Below are 17,370 nucleotides of genomic sequence, written 5' to 3'. Positions count from 1 at the left end.
ATTTTCTCCATAAAATCGGAGTCCTCTCCTGATATAGAACAAGAATGGAGTTTGAATATAATTCTAGAATTCGCCCCAACTTCATAATAAATTTAATAAAATATTTTTAGATTTAATATTGATTTTTAAAATATTTTTAAATATTTTTCAAAATTTTAAAATCTTCAATTTCTAAAATATTTCTAAATTATCATAACTTAATTAAAAATATTCTAAATTCTTAAAATCTTATTTATAAAATATTTATAATTAAATTATTTTTAAGTAATTGACTTGGGATGGAGAAATTTGGAGATTCCCCATCTGACGGGAATGGGTGCCCCGCCACCGGGGATGGGGGTGGGGTGGGGGGAAACCCACCAGTCCACCACATTGACATTGCTCTACTCTGCAATCCTACGTAGACAGTGACGTGGCCCGTCTCCCATCGCCTTGCTGATGTGGTTAATGAGGTGGGCCCTCCAAGCCATCACTCTTCAGTCTTCGCTGTAGGTGTAGGGGGCTTATCAGGAAAGTCGTTCAAATTGGGCTATAAGAATGGAAATTGCTCCCTACACTAGGCTCTAGCACTCGAGTCTTGGCAGAGTTCATGCTTCAGCAGCGATAAGATTCGTCTTCTTATGGCGGTTTCTCTTCCTGCATTGTCGATGTTGTTCGTCTTCTTTGTCTTCTACGTGGTTGTTTCATTTCGTATAACCAGCTCATCAAGATTCGATGAGCTCTTTCAGCCGAGTTGGGCTCTTGATCATTTCATCTTCGAAGGAGAGCAGGTCAAGCTGAAGCTCGATAACTATTCTGGTAAAATACAGAGATCTCATTTTATTTTCTGTTCCTTCTCTTCATGTGTCGCCTTATTGATCTTGTGCTTGGGGTGTTCTGAGATGCTTCAGACCGAAGTTCTCCCTCTCTTATTCTCCTTTGTTTTTCTTCATTAGTTACGTACCTTGTTCTTTTCTCAACGTTTCTTCAATTTCTTTGGTTTTTGTTAATAGCCGGTCGGTCTCCATTTCTCCTTTTAAGTTGCCGTGATTCTTTGGTCTGCAATTTCTCCGTCAGTTCGTCTTCCATGTTAATCCTGTTCTGCCATTGTTTTTTCTTTTTCTTTTTTTTGCAATTTTATGTTCCCAGCTGAAAGACATTTTTGCTCCTTTTCTGTCAAATTCCATTTAAAAGTCCGAAAGCACTTTGAGGTTTTGTACCTTTTATTGTATATTCTTGTGATCGCGAATTACTTCTTCGGTTCTTCCTCTTCACGCCTGTCATTGCTCCTACTTGGTCTGTTACTCCAAGTGTTTTGTTATACATGTTTCTCTAACTAGTATCTGGTTTTGGTTTTAGGTGCTGGTTTTGGTTCTAAAATCAGGTATATGTTTGGTAAAACAACGATTCGGATCAAGCTCGTCGAAGGAGATTCTGCTGGAACTGTTGCTGCTTTCTATGTAAGAGGACCTCAATTTTCTACTTCCATTCAATTCAAATAATCTTTGAAGATTATTCATGAATTTGTTTATTGCGCTTTATTTCCATAACCCACGGATCATTAATACTCACCTGCTTCATCAATTCATGGAGCAAGGCAATCCTGTCTTGATGTTTTTTAAATCGAAATTCCATTAAAGCTCTCTTTTTTTTTTTGTGGTTGAAATCATCCGTTGGGTTATCTGGGTTTGATATCACTGTCATGGGTTGGGGGGGGGGGGGGGGGGGGGGTGGCAGGCATTAACTAATCGGTTGAGACTTGAGACGAAATACTCATAACATAAATTGTCAATGGTGTTGGCAACAGATGTCATCTGACGGTGCAAATCATAATGAGTTCGACTTCGAGTTCCTGGGGAACACGACCGGCGAGCCCTATCTGGTCCAGACCAACGTGTACGTGAACGGCGTGGGCAACCGGGAACAGCGATTGAACCTCTGGTTCAATCCTACCAAGGATTTCCATTCTTATTCCATCCTCTGGAACCAGCGTCAAGTTGTGTATGTCTCTTCTCTGAGTCTCTCGCACAGGAATAGGCCCCATTTCATATAAACTCGTGCGCTAGTGGGTTGGTCCATTCCGGTTTACGAATCATCGGAGGCGGCCAACGGTAGACTAGAATCATTACTTTTGCCCTTAACTGTAGAACTCATGAAGGGCGTTGCTTGGTGCAGGTTTCTGGTGGATGAAACGCCGGTACGCGTGTTCACAAACAAAGAGAAACAGGGGATACCATTCCCCAAGGACCAGCCAATGGGTGTATATAACTCGATATGGAACGCCGATGACTGGGCCACCCAGGGTGGCCGAGTGAAAACAAATTGGACCCACGCTCCGTTCGTCGCCTCTTACACGGGATTCGAGATCGACGCTTGCGAGTGTCCGCTGTCTATGGCGGCCGATGAGAGCGCTCGGAGATGTAGTTCGAGTGAGAAGAAGTACTGGTGGGATCAGCCGGTAATGTCAGATCTGAACCCGCACCAATGCCATCAGCTGCTGTGGGTCCGAGCCAATCACCTCGTCTACGACTATTGCACGGACGCTAGTAGGTTTCCAGTTACTCCTCCCGAGTGCGACCACCGTCACCACCCGTGATTCATATTCTTCTTACTCGTCGTTCTTTACTGTTTCTGTGTAAAAACTAAAAAGCTACGTAGGTGAAGGTGATGATAAACATGAATTCCATGTCCCCCCTCGCCCCTACAGCAATGTAAATAAGAAATTAGTGGAAATCAAAATAGAAGGCATGAGTGGGTGGACCGGTGGACCCGCTACGGCTTATCTCAACCTCATTCAGTCATTTGTGAAATTCTCACTATGACTTGAGAGCTGCACCAAAACGAAAGCAAATCATCATCGGAGAAAATAAATGAAAGCGTAAATTTCAAAGACCCCTTATGCGTAAATTACAAAACTCCCGTAACCCTTATTATGGAGTCAATGATAAAGACCCTCCTGTTCTTTAATTTGTGACAAAGACCCCCTAAACTTGTACATTGTTACAAATACCCCTCAGTCTTAAATCAATGATGGAGATGATGGAAGGCACTAAATTATCAAAATACTCTACTAAATTTTTTCTATTTTCTTTTTTTCTTACCCCAAAAAATACCTTTGCTAATTGATGTAAAAGGAAAAAAAAAAAAAGACTTTCTTTAGTGAAAAATCTTTCTCACCAGTGATCATCATCAAAAAAGGAAAAAATCTCCAGCAAATTCATTGGTGACGTCCTCTCTCTCTCTCTCTCCCCACTTCTTTGCTTCTCTCTCGGCCATCCTCCCTCCCCACATTCTATGTCTCTCCATTTTCACCTTACTGCCGCTATAATTCTTAGCAGTGCGGGTGATTTCATTTTCCAACCATCTCTCTCTTCCTTCTTCCTTCTCTCTTTTATTTATTTATTTATTTATTTTCTTCTTATTATTTTTCCCTTGTTCTCCATCGCTGTAACAGACCTTCCTTGTTTATTGTCTCCACCCATTACCTTTGTCACTACCGAATCCAACCTTCTCTCTCTCATTTCCTCTCCCTCCTCAACATCTCTTGTAGCCGTGATCCTATGCCACCGCCACTACTAGGAGTTGCGGTAATGGCATCCCCTGCTCCCTCTATCACCGGTATCCATCACTTACAGGAATCAAGTATTGTTGTGGTCACCGGTATCCATGGCAATTTGACCAAAGATGTCTTCTCACTGTTCAAATAAATAAGAAAAAGATAATTTTGAGATTTAAAAAATTAAAATAACTGAATGAAAATCTTTTTTGAAGATAAACTGATAGAACATTAACCAAGGGGATTTTTGTCTAACAGCAAAAGTCCAAGGGGTCTTTATTACAAATTAAAGTATGGGGTTTTTATCACTGACCCCATAGTATAGGGGTCCTTCTAATTTACCCTAAATAAAAAGCATCGATGATGATGGGTGATCCAATGCGGCAATACCCCCATTGGACATGCAATCAATGTTGTTCACTTTGCTAGTTTGCCTTGAACCCATTCATTTTCCTTCTTTGTCAAGGTAACTACTTTTATCGATAAAAGAGCTCTTTCAATGAACAGTGATCCCCAATAATCTTCTTGTAGAGCAGCTCTTTCATTTAAGTTTGATTAGGGATATTATCTAAAAGATACCATGACTTTTTAGCATTTATCTTAAACTAGCAATAAATTTTCAAAATCTCCAAAGAGCCCCTTCTCAATGAGTTTTTATTGTTCAAAACTCACATTTTGTTATATCACTATTAATGATAATTAATATAAGTAGGGGTGGATTTGAGTTGAGCCGAACACTTGGCTATTCGAGCTCGGCTCACTGAAATTGTTTTAGGCTTGAGCTCGAGCTCGAGCTCGATTCGAGCTAGAGCTTGATTCGAGCTAGAGATTTGGGCTTGAGCTCCACTACAAGCCAAGTTTTTTTTCTAAAACAATTAAAATTATACATATAAAAATATTTTTTTTATTTTACAAAAAATTAAGAACTACAATTTTTTTTATTATTATACATATAAAAAATAAAACACATACATTTTTATTTTACATACAAAAAGTAAGAATTATAAAAATCATTTACTATTATACATAAAAAATAAAAATATTATATAAAATATTATTATATATAATAAAAATTATTTTTCATATATATGTATATGTATATGTATATGTATATTTATATGTATATGTATATGTATATGTATATGCATATGTATGTATGTATGTGTATTATAAAAAAAATTATTTATTTACTATACTAGGCTCGTGAGCCTCATGATCCGAGCTTCACTGGGCTCAAGCTTGGCTCAATTAGCAAATGAGATTGTATATCAGGCTCGAGCTTGGCTCGAAGCTCAATTTAAACCGAGTTAAGCCAAGCTTGTTACGAGCCAAGCTCAAATAATTTGTGAGAAACTCGGCTTGTAGCCACCCCTACATATAAGCATTTAAACAATTTATTTTACCAAAATGTACCCCTAAACAACTACTTAACCTTATTAAATGTTTTTAGACATAACATTTTTCTTTTCCTTCCCCTTCTCCCCTTAATCCTACGTTTCGGTTAGAGTTAGGCAGTTTTCTGGTCTAATCAGTGACTATGCTCCTTGTCGAGGAAATGTTGAATGATATGCCACCATGTATTGTTTGGATATGATCCAAGGCTTTAGGAAAAAGTAGGGAAAGGTAGGGAAACATTTACAAACCATGTATAAGGTTTCCTTATCTTTGCCTTCCTTTCCCACCTTTTCCATCAAACCAAACAGGTTATCTTTGCTCTCTTTAAATCAATGAAAGAAAAAAAAAAACATTTAAAATGATATGGCAACTGACCACTCTGTAAATCTTCATGTGCTTATTGTTTGAAATGAATTTGCCCAAATACTTAACGGCAAAAATTTCCTTAGGATCTTTTACTTCCTAGCTTCTCAAAAAGTAGTTATCTTTTTGAATCAAACTTACATTATTTTGATGTCCTCCGAAAGTACGAATGAAAGGTGAAATAAAAAATAAAATGAAAAAGAAAAAAAAAAGAGATGTAATATGTTCTAATTTTTACTCAAGAAATTGAGCAAAGGGTAGCGATTTATATGTAGTCCTTGCTGCTTTCATCAAGGATTCCAGCCGCTGCCTATGCATAGATGATTCCTTTCAAGATGTTCATTCCTTTTGGGCCCCGTTCACTTTTCTGTAAGTTGTTTGCCCAGGTAAATGCAGTTACTTGGGTAAGTTTTTCCTAGGAAACACTTACCCGGGTAAATGCATTTACCCTTGTTCTTTTATTTCTCATGTAAATAAGGTAATGACTATTTTAGCCATAAAAATCCATTATTAAAAGGGGTATTTTTGTCCCATTCAAGTGTTCACAACTTTACCCTTAGGTGGGAAAGTTATTTACCCACCTAGGAGAAGGATACCCAGGAAAATAAACTTTCCCTGGTCCCTCCATAAATCTGAAAAAAGAACATGGGACCCCTCTCAAAATCCATAAAAAGAACGCCCCCTTGATGTTGGACTCAAATTTGATGGTATGAGTAGTAAACCCAATAACCTTGCTCTAAATTAACAGTAATGAATCAAATAGAGACATAATGAGCTAGAAATCAGGAAATCACCAAAAGTGATTCCTGAAAAGGGTTGATTTCCTGAAAATCATCAAAATCGACCAACCAAACAGAAACCAGACACCACATAAGTTCAATTCAGGTAAAAAAAAACAACAGAAACAATCATCAAACTGGATGGTCCATTTGAAAAATGTATCCCTTGGTTGAACAATAACTCAATTCTAAAACAAAAATTCAGATGTCATGTGAGTTCAGGTGTTGTATAAAACACAATAAAAATCAGAAACAACCATCAAATTGGATGGTCCATTTAAAAAATGAGCCTGTTAATGAGTAACAATTGAGTTCTAAAACAAAACCTCCACATTATCAACATGACACAGGACACACTGCCCATTGAACTAGAACTAAACCAAACCAGTCCAAATTTTATTTCCCCATGTGCAACATGCCTCTTTTCCAATATTATCATTGTTAATAGCTGTTATAAATTTATTTTGTAGCATGACCCTCTCCTGATCAAGCATATCCAATTACATTAAGAAATCCTTCTTAAACAACTACTGAACTGACATGCTCAAATCCCAAAGTGGAAGTTCAGATACAGGGTAACGATGAGCTGACACATACATCTATCAAATTCTTCATAAGTGGAGGTTCAGCTAATCACATATACAATTTAACATCACCATTGCCTCCTCAAAATAAGCTACCACCAAGCTGGATGGGCATGTGCTCTTCCCTCTAAGTACAAATACAACCTAATTGCAGTTTCTGAAAAGGGCTGTGTCAAAGTTTCATACACCAGCACCCTCTCAAGAGTCAAGAGGTAGGAAAACAAACAATAAGAATTTATTAACACAGAAATTATTGCTTATAAAGTTTCCAAATGTGGACAAATACATATAACAAAATAACAGGTAGAATAAGATGCCTAAAAAACTAAATTAGGAGACTAAAATAGACTCAAGAGTGTTAATAAATTCCCCTTTTTTTAATAACTTAACTAATTTTGCACATGGAATGGATCCATTCCCTATTCATATAGCTAGTAGCAGAAAACGTGAAACAAGTGAACACATTCACAAAAAAAAAAGATCTCCATTGTATCCATCATCGATTTTCCCTACATTATGCTAAAAATTGATTCTGAAAACAGACTGAAAGAACAACGATCCATCATCTATGGATCGGAAGTTAGAATCTGAGCTTCAGTACTTTCTTTCGGCAATAAGAATGCCTGAAGAGCATGTTTTGCTGCTGAGTAATGGGCTACTACACTCTCACTAGTAACCCAAGCTTCACTTTCTATAATTCCAGAGTTCTCAGTGGACTCTTGAAATCCAGAAGCACTGGAAGAAGAGAAATAGACCCTGTATATTGAATACAGGAATAAAGAAATATCAGAAATATGTGTTCTTTGTTTACAGACTGACAAAATAAGCTTACATCGGTACTAAATACAACAAGTTAACAGACCATATTTAGCAGGGTTGCATCCATGAACTTAAACCATCTGCTAACACTAGTTATTAGAATCAGTGGATGTTCATGAAACTCAGGTTCATATCCTATCTTCATCATCTAACAACTGTCAACTGACCAGATAGCCAAATTAACTCAAAAGGGGAAAAACTGCCATTTTTTTTTAATTGGTACATGTTTCAAATAACACCACTAAGTCTTATACTGTTTGTTTAGTAGGTATAGCTAACAGAATAGTCACCCCATTATATACTAGAAAGTAGAACCATAGTCACGAGGTTAAGAGTATAAAACTTGCTCCATTTCGACTTATTGTTATACAATGAAACGAATCCAGGATGACAACCACTGGAGTGGACGATACAATTCATTGAAAGACATGAACTATTATTCTCTCTCTCTCTCTCTCTCTCTCTCTCTATCTCTCTCTCTCTCTCTCTATATATATATATATATATAGTAACCTGGGGTTTGTAGACTGACATCATACTTCTATAGCTTTAAGATTTGTTGTTCTTGTTGTTGTTGCTGCTGTTATCAATCAATTCTCAAAAAAGTAAAAGTCCAATTCAATGTTTTATCATACAGGATCTACAACCTTGGATGTGGGTATGCTGGTATGGATCTACTCTATCATATATGTAACCCCTTTTCTGGTGCAGAATGGGACCTTGGGTCTACGAAGACACTCCAGTAAAACAATGTAAGATACAGAGGTTGGCGAACACCCCTGTAGATAATCTAGTTAGAGAAGTATAGATGAAATTTGTTATTGGAGTATGGGAGTTCTAGGACAATTTTATACCTTTTGATCAAAATGAGCATAGTCAAGACTCTATTGCTGTTTTGGTGCTCCTTTCTTAATTTTGGGAAAGCAGTTTTGTAAAAACTCAGAATGCTCTGTATTATGTTCATTGCATCTTTTAATTTTGTTGTTGATAAAAAAACATTGATATTCAGGCCCCGTTTGCTTTTCAGTTGGTTAATTATCTGGTAAACGCACTTACTCGGGTAAGTGTTTGCTAGAAAAGACTTATATGGGTAAATGCATTTAAAGTGTTCTTTAATTTCCTAGGTAAATAAGGCAATGACCATTTTAGCCATAAATATTCATTATTAAAATGGGCATTTTTATCCCACTCAAGTGTTAGTGATTTTCCCCCTAGGTGGGAAAGTTATTTACCCACCTAAGAGATGGGTATCACTAACCTGGGGCTTGGCCAAATGCCTATAAGGGGCATTCTTTGAGAAGAAAACCATTGATTTTAGAAAACTTGGGGCTTGGCTATATGCTTTTACAAAGCTAGCAAGAATCCCCTTAATTTTAACACAAGTTGATATGGTGGTTTTTGAGAATATAATACAATCATGCAAATTACAAAATTGGGATTGCAGGGCCATTCTTGGAAAATTTGCAGCCAATGGGATTACCCGACTCCTCGGCCTCTCTAATCAAATTTCTAGTAAGGGCCTCAGCACACAACACAAAAACATAGGGGGATAGAGGGTCCCATTTTCTGATACCTCTAAACGACTTAAATTCTTTAGAAGGAATTCCACTGACTAGAATCTGATAGGAAACTGAGGTAATACACTCCATCGCCCAAGAAACCCATATAGGATGAAATCCAAATTTCTTGAGGGTTTCCTCTACGTATTTCCACTCCAATCTGTCATTAGCCTTTTCCATATCAGCTTTGCATGCCATTATTCCCATTTTCCTTAGTATTTTTTTCATCGCATGGAAGACTTTATGTGCAATGAGAATGTTGTCTATGGTATGTCTATTGGGCACAAAGACACTTTGCATGGGGGAGATAATACTATCCAAAAATTGTTTAACACCGCTGACCAAGATTTTTGCAATGATCTTGTAGATTACATTGCAAATACTGATCAGGCATAAAACATTCACTAATTCCAGGTTTTTGCACTTGGGTACTACACATCCTGCCTGTATGAAAGAAAAAAGACTTTACAACTCCACAAATTTGAGACCCCACAATATGCCAACATTTTTTAAAGAAAAGTGCATTAAGTCCATTTGAACCCAAAGCTTTTAAATCTTTGATTGAAGAGGGGGCTTCGAAGATTTCCTCATTTGTCACCTTTCTTATGAGAAGGTTATTTTGATCCTCAGTAACACAATTTCCGATGTCCATAAGAAAACTATCAATTCCAATTGTACCCTCTGGTTTAAACGATTGACAAATTTCTCTTTAAAGAAATTAGCTATGTCTACTTGATCTCTAATCCATACACCCTTGTCATTTTTAATCCCCAGAATCATGTTTCCTAATTTTCTCATAGTAGCAGATGTATGAAAAAATTCATTATTCTGGTCTCCCAAGTTTAACAAGTCGATCCAAGCTCTTTGGGCCCAATAAGCCTCCTCTTAAAACAAAATGTTATTTAATTGCTTATAGAGAGCATTTTCTAAACTAATCATACTTCTGTTTGGAGGGCCTAGCCTTCAATGATTTGTTTTTGCACATCTTCAAGCCTATTCAATAGGGGTTGCTATCTTTTTTAAACATTATAAAAAACGTCCTTGTTCCATTGCTTAAGCTATTTTGCAAGGCTATTATTTTTCTTTACAAATTGGATAGCTATGGATCTAATAGGGTACATATTCCATGTTTGAGTAGCCACCCCCTCAAGAGATGGATCCATACACCACATGGATTCAAATTTGAATGGTTTTCTACCTCTGAAGGACTAGCAATCTGTATTGAGTATCAGGATTGAATGGTCTGATGCTTGAAAAGGGAGACTGGTCAGACTTGCATCTGGAAAGAGGCCCCTCCATTCTGCATTAACAAACATCTAGTCAAATCTTTCCATTATGTCCTAGGTTCCCCACCATCTCCAATTCCATGAGATTACAATTAGCAATAACCTCATTGAAAGTTTGAGTTTGACCAATTCTAACCTCCCTCACTCCTCTTTTGTTTTGCTCATTTTTGTTTGGTGGGTGGGGGGGTGGTAAACATAAGTGCACCACCATGTCTTATTATTTAACAAATCATAGACAAGATAATGAATAATTCTTTCATTTGAAAATACAACTTGAATATTACATTGTCTAATGTCCAACAAAAGCTAAAGACCCCCGAGGACCCCAATATGGTCTACAAGAACAAAATCATTCATTCTAAAGGTCCTAACTACTCTACTGGCTCTAATTTGATTGATTATGGTTTCCATTAATAGGCAAAACCCAAGGTTATGGGTTTTAATCAAGTCATCCACTTGCCTTTGAATGCTAGGGTGTCCTGCTCCCCTAATATTCCAACAAATCGCCTTCATCCGCAACCATCTTTAGATTAGGATCCATATTATCCTCATCGGCAAGGTTGTTCTCGTTTTCTTTGTCACTTTGAGGCAGGCCATTAATAAAATCCACATTCTAGCCATTCTAGTCATGCCATGCTTCCTCCATGTCATTCATGCTGTCTTCCTCCCCTTCCCCAAAGTCTTCATCAAGGTTGTTTAGGTCATCGTTCTTCCCATTTTGTTTGTATGGCACCGCTGGCTTTAAGTCTCCATTATTCATAGTAGTTAGAATCTAAAAATTTTCATTTAGTTCAGAGAGTTTAGATCTACAGTGTAACCTTCAGTATTGGTTACATCATTTTTTTCTAATCCATACACTTTTTATAATGCTACCTCTTTGAGGTTCAATAGTGGCATGACTAGAGTTGATAAGTCTGGTCTTGAAGTCCTTTCTGTGATCAAATCTTTGTGCTCTCGCATTTGTCCAGTTATTGCTTTTGCTAACCCATTGTCTTTCTTTTGAGCTCAAAAAGGTAGGAGCGCTCTGAAAATTTTTCCCATAATGTTGCTTCCTTGAATTTGTTCTGTCCCTTTTGTTTAGTGACAATCATCCAATCATCTCCATTGGGGCCCTTTGATAGTTTAGTGCAGTTTGGAGCCTTATGACCTCTCCACCCATAATTGGTGCAGAGATCAAAGAAATTTTTGTAAAAGATCCAAATAGTGCCTTTCTCACCTACTGACGCTATGGGGATTTCAAAAATGAAGGGCTTTAGAAGGCTTACCCTTATGTACACTTGAGGAAATCTAGTCCGAGAGAGATTTAGGGTGTTGTCATCTAGTTTCAGAACTTCTCCGACTTCCTCTAGAATATATTCAAGGTTTTCTTTTGCAACACTCAACCGGTAGACCAGGCAACTGGATCCACACATCCGCCACTTCTAACCTAGCTTTTAGGGGATTGAAGCCTGACCTCCATGGAACAAGAATGAGATACTTACCATTAATGATCCAGGCCCCATCTTTTTGGACTTTATGCTCGGTTTGGAAGGAGTCCAAATACAAATATGCATAGTGCAAATGCATATAAAATAATACAGAATGTAAGGTTTTGTACTCTACATAGTTGTATTTATACTCCTTCCAAACTAAGCCTAATGAAATCCTAAAATAATCCTCTATCGTGAAGGAGATCAAGAAAAAACCATTGCTGATTATCATGGACTGAACATTCCAGGCTTGAGCGTTCTCCATAATTACTTTTAGGCTTGTTTGGTTTGAAGGAAAAAGTAGGGAAATGAAGGAAAAGGCAAGGAAACCTATATAATGTTTGTAAAGATTTCCTATACATTTTCCTTCCTTTCCCTATCTTTTCCTCCAAACCAAACATAGCCTTAGAGATTCAAGGTCCCCTAAAATTTTCACGTACAAGCACAGAGATTATTTGTCATCCGCCATCTTCCATTTTTTGGAGCTCGTCAATGTTGATAACTTGTGTCATTTTTAAGGAAACCAAAATATTTGAACTCGGTATTTTCTCTCCATTAATTCTCAACTCTTCTTGTAGAAAGATCGGGTCAAGAGCCCTCTTGGCCTTGCTCGATTCCGACACTTCAGAGGGGAGAGTATTATTTTCCATTAAGGATAACTTATTTCCACAATAGGTTTTAGAAGAAGAGGTATGGAAGCTGGTATGATGCTTTACACAACCATCCCGCTTATATAGGTTATCTCACGCCCCGAGAGAGTTTCACCCTCTTCCATTTTCCAACATAGGCACTGTTTATAGAAAATTGTCTTATTATTTTTTAACAAGGCTTTCTTATAGCTACTTACCTGTTCTGATTCCTCTTTATCTCTGTTTAAAATTTCTTATATTCTTTAAATTTATGCCCTACCCATTTTCTGGGGTCGTTTGTTTCATTTGTTGTGCGCATGCACAACAAATTTCTAGGTTTGTAACGGTGCATGCATGTGCATGATTTTGGTTATTAAGGCCTTGTTCGTTTGTAACAGTACAACTTACATGGGTAAGTGAGTAAATGTTACTGAGGAAACATTTACATGGTTAAGTGCACCAATCTTTTGATTTTTAGGATTCCTATGTAAATAATAAAATAACATTTCTACCCACAAGAAGTAACTATTAAATTGGGTAAAATGGTCTCATTAGGTTTTGTAAAAATTTCTCCCAACCGATAAAGTTACTTATTCACCTGTGAGATGGGTAAGTTTTACCCAAGAAAGTAATTGTAACTTTACTATGGGGCCCATTGCTTAATGCAAAAAGAACATAGAAAAGTTGGTCAATGAAAAACAATTATCCATTGATCAACTTTCCCATCCATATTTACTTACAAACGTATGGGGCCTATGTGTTATACTCACAGACTGCCCATAAACATGGGGATCCCCGCCCACACTGTGTGTGATCATTTGTTACTTTATTGTTAAATTCTTTCTTAATCGAGGCAATTAGTGGCCATCGGAAATCACAAACGGGACGTTTGAGACAAACATCCATCTTTCCATTAAATCTTTGTAAGTCAAATGTCAAGAGACAATGAAACGTCACTTTATAGGGTCGAACTTCTTTGTACTTAGCTTCCTTTATCAGCTTTAGCCTTTATCTCACTCTAGGGTCTTCTTATGTTCGGACCCTCCATTTTGGGATTTTTCTTTATGGATGACTTTCTTAATTATAATTGGTATTGGTTGGGAGTCATTTTTCCTCCTCTGACCTATGTTTGGTTTGAAGGAAAATGCAGGAAAAGGAAGGGAAAGGTAAGGAAACCTTTACAAACCTTGTATAGGTTCCCCTGTCTTTCCCTTCCTTTCTCTACCTTTTCCTTCAAACTAAACTTTTACAAACCTTGTATTTCTCCCTAGGGACCTCCTTTCCCTATCTTTTGTTACCTTTATCATTCTCAACCATAAGGTTCGAAGGGATAAAGATTCTACAGGTGATGTTCCTACCCAGGTAAGATTTAGAGTGCACAAGGTCACAAATCAATGGCTTATTCACCCATACATAGTCATGAATCCTTCTTCTTCTTCTTTTTTTTCATGGATCCTCTAATACCCATGACAATAGATGATTCCCGGCTCATGAATAGCAGTGATAACACTGACCAAGGAAATTTAAGGCAAAAGAGATTATAACCAAAACAAAAAGCAAAACATGTACTGTGAAAAGGAGTTAGGACTGCAGAAGAGATTAAAACAAGAGCACAAAGCAAACCCTATACTGCATAAGGAGTTAGGGCTGCAAACAAAGAGAAAGAAATCTAAAGGAAAACTAGCTAAAGAAGCAAACTCAAATAATTCATCAACCAAAAGGAAAGGGAAACAACGTAGTAGAATAACTTCCCTGATGAGAGTCGAAACGAGTTCCATTATTTTTTAGGACTCTCTGAAGGATTGAATCAATGAGTCCCACAGCACATCCCTACCGTGTATTAGGAACACCTCTCGATGATAGTACTAGAATCGATGATGTCATCAATGAGAGATGTTCCTAATACATGACGGGGATGTGCTGTGAGACGTTGTGGGGCACCCCCTTGTGGGACATAGATCTGAACTCTGAATCAACTATTAATTCAACGGTCGATCCTACCAAACAGCGTGCCTCATCTCTCTCTCTCTCTCCATTTCTCTCTCTAGGCAAAGTTCTAACTGCCCCAATGGAAATTATTAAGAGTTGAGACTAACAATTGCACGTTCAACAATCAACATCAAATTAATTAGGGAGATGAGTGAAATTTTTGACTTCCCATCGAGATGACATGAATATGCACGCATGGTAGGTTGGTAGCAACAATATGCATGATTGATAGATGATGAGTAATTAAGATTCCCATGGTGTTGGTGGTGGGAAGTTTGCTTAAGTACATAATTAATGATAGTCTTAGGCCATATTTCGGGGTGTTTATGTTAAAAATAAATGTTTATTTGAATAAGCACTTATTTACATTTGGTATCCTTTTAAGTGCTTATTTTATATTGTACGTTTGTTGTTGGTCTTTTTCTCCCATAAGCACTTGTAACTCTTTTGTCCTTCATTTTCTTTCAAGTTTTCAAAATATCTAATCCAAAGTGAATGAACAAAAGTACTTTGATAGAATTATTCTTGTAAAAGTGCTTTCAGAAAAGTATTTGTATAAAAATGCTTTTATAAAAGTACTTTCATAAAAGTGCTTTATAAAAGTACTTTTATAAAAGTATTTTTATAACAATACTTTTGTAAAAGTACTCTTATAAAAGTACTTTTGTATAAGTGATTTCATGTAAAAATACTTTCATAAAAGTACTTTCACAAAAGTGCTTTCGTAAAAGCACATTTATAAAAGTGTTTTCATAAAAATGCTTTTGTAAAAGTAACATGTTGCTAAAAGTAACAATGTTGAAAGGGTATAATTGGTATTCTAATCCAAACAGATTATTAGCTACAATGGATGCAAACACAAATTCTAATAAAACATATGCCTTTTTTTTTTATCAAAAGTCACTTGAATGCAAATTTACTTCTTTTTTTATTGATGTAATTTTATATCTTATTATCAATGTAAATATGCATTGGAAAATGTGTTTTCTGTCATTTGTCAATGCATAATGTAATGTTTCCAAACACATCCAAAAATGAACCAGAATACAAATTTACCCTAAACGGGATTTACAATCCATTTGCATCATTTCCAAACACAACCTTAGGAAAAACTTGCTAAAGCAGGAAACTCAAATAATTCATCAACCAAAAAAAAAAGGGAATAAAAACCACCGTAGTAGTATAACTTCCCTCATGAGAGTCAAAACGGATTTCTGAAGGATTGAATCAACCATTCAACGGTCGGTCCAACTAAACAACATGCCTCATCTCTCTCCATCTCTCCCTCCAGGGGATCAAAGTTCTAACTGCCCCAATGGAAATTAATTGAGAGTTGAGACAGACAATTGCACATTCATCAATCAACACCAAATTAATTAGGGAGCTGACCGACATTTCCGACTTCCCATCGAGATGACATGTATGGTAGGTTGGTAGCAACAATATGCATGATAGATGAGTAATTAAGATTCCCAAGGTGTTGGTGGTGGGAAGTTTGGCTTAAGTACATAGTTAATGATAATCTTAGGCCATGTTTGGGAGTGCACATGTTAAAAATAAGTGTTTATTCAAATAAGCATTTGTTTATATTTGGCGTCCAGCTTTTTCAAGTGCTTATTTAAAAAAATAAGTACTTATTTTATATTGGATGTTTAGTGGTTTTTTCCCATAAGCACTTGTGACTCTTTTGTTCATTTTCTTTCAAATTTTCAAAATATCTAATCCATAGTGAATGAATAAAAGTAATTTAATAGAATTACTTTTGTAAAAGTGCTTTCATAAAAGTACTTTTGTAAAAGTGTTTTTATAAAAGTATGTTCAGAAAAGTTCTCTTATAAAAGTATTTTCGTATAAGTGCTTTCATGTAAAAATGATTTCATAAAAGTACTTTCACAAAAGTGATTTCGTAAAAGCACATTTATAAAAGCGTTTTCATAAAAATGCTTTCGTAAAAGTAATAATATTGTTGCTAAAAGTAACAATATTGAAAGGATATAATTGATATTCTAAAACTTTATTGAAGACAATTTTGTGAGAAAAAATACGAATAAATACTTATTGTATGAGCACTTAAAAAAAAACTAAAAATGTGGAGTTAAAAAATAAGCCCTTATTTTTAAAACAAACACTTATTTCCTGCTTATTTTCCAAACACCAATAAATAGTTGATGATATAGTCCCAGATTTTTTATTTTTAAGCACTCCCAAAACATGGCCTTAGTGGGAGTTTGATTTAATTAACTTGCCTACACACTATAATATTGACAATAGGGAGGTAAAGCCACATCACAGGTTCCCTATCTAATCAACATATTTAATTATGAAATTAATTAATATAGTTCTAATTAATTTACTACGCACTGTCTGTGGGATCATGCCTCTAACTCTAAGATTTGAACTTTCTACCTCCCTCCCTTTTTGTCTACCTGAACCTCCTGCCTCCTGCCTGCCTGCAGAGATTTCTCCCTGCCCAAGCATGTATGTCTTGCCTAGCTACACGTGGTCACAGGTATTGCCTACTATCACTATGGCGACAAACTCACGTGTGTAATTCACGTGAGTGCGCTAGCGTGCGTAGACTGTAGAATGGGACTCTTGCATGTGGCATCACGTAATAGCGCCTCTTAATTTTTATATGGCATTTATCTATTTAATTATTAATTTATTGGGATTGTTTGTTTATCTATTCTCTACCAACAAAAGTCTGAAGCTAAAGCTATATATATATATATATATATATATATATATATATATATGATCTGATATTCATGTTTAAATCCTCCAAATGGATCTCCAAATTCAAAAATACTGTGGAATAGCTTATTTATTTGTTTTTGTAATTCAAAAATCAAATTAGCTAGGTAATTCTTATGGGCTTCGTTTGGTTTAAACTGACAGAAAATAGGAAGTTGAGCAAATTAAAGTTGTTAAGAATTTTTTTTCTCAACTTTCTCTTTAATTTT

At 36.3% G+C, this 17,370-nt stretch overlaps 1 protein-coding gene across 1 annotated transcript; it reads left to right on the top strand.

The window, feature by feature from the left end:
- Positions 1 to 290: 290 nt before the first annotated feature.
- LOC148878047 (xyloglucan endotransglucosylase protein 6-like) lies at positions 291 to 2,767 on the top strand. Its single transcript, XM_088964746.1, has 4 exons — positions 291 to 798; positions 1,339 to 1,439; positions 1,787 to 1,980; positions 2,155 to 2,767. Exons 1-4 carry the CDS (start codon positions 621 to 623, stop codon positions 2,573 to 2,575), a joined length of 894 nt encoding a protein of 297 aa, XP_088820872.1. The 5' UTR covers positions 291 to 620; the 3' UTR covers positions 2,576 to 2,767.
- The last annotated feature ends 14,603 nt before the right edge of the window (positions 2,768 to 17,370 follow it).

This window comes from Nelumbo lutea, chromosome 1 (assembly GCF_056320005.1).
Source record: "Nelumbo lutea isolate HS-2025 chromosome 1, American lotus-T2T, whole genome shotgun sequence".
Classification (NCBI taxonomy): domain Eukaryota; kingdom Viridiplantae; phylum Streptophyta; class Magnoliopsida; order Proteales; family Nelumbonaceae; genus Nelumbo; species Nelumbo lutea.
This window is presented reverse-complemented; position numbering and strand designations above follow the sequence as displayed.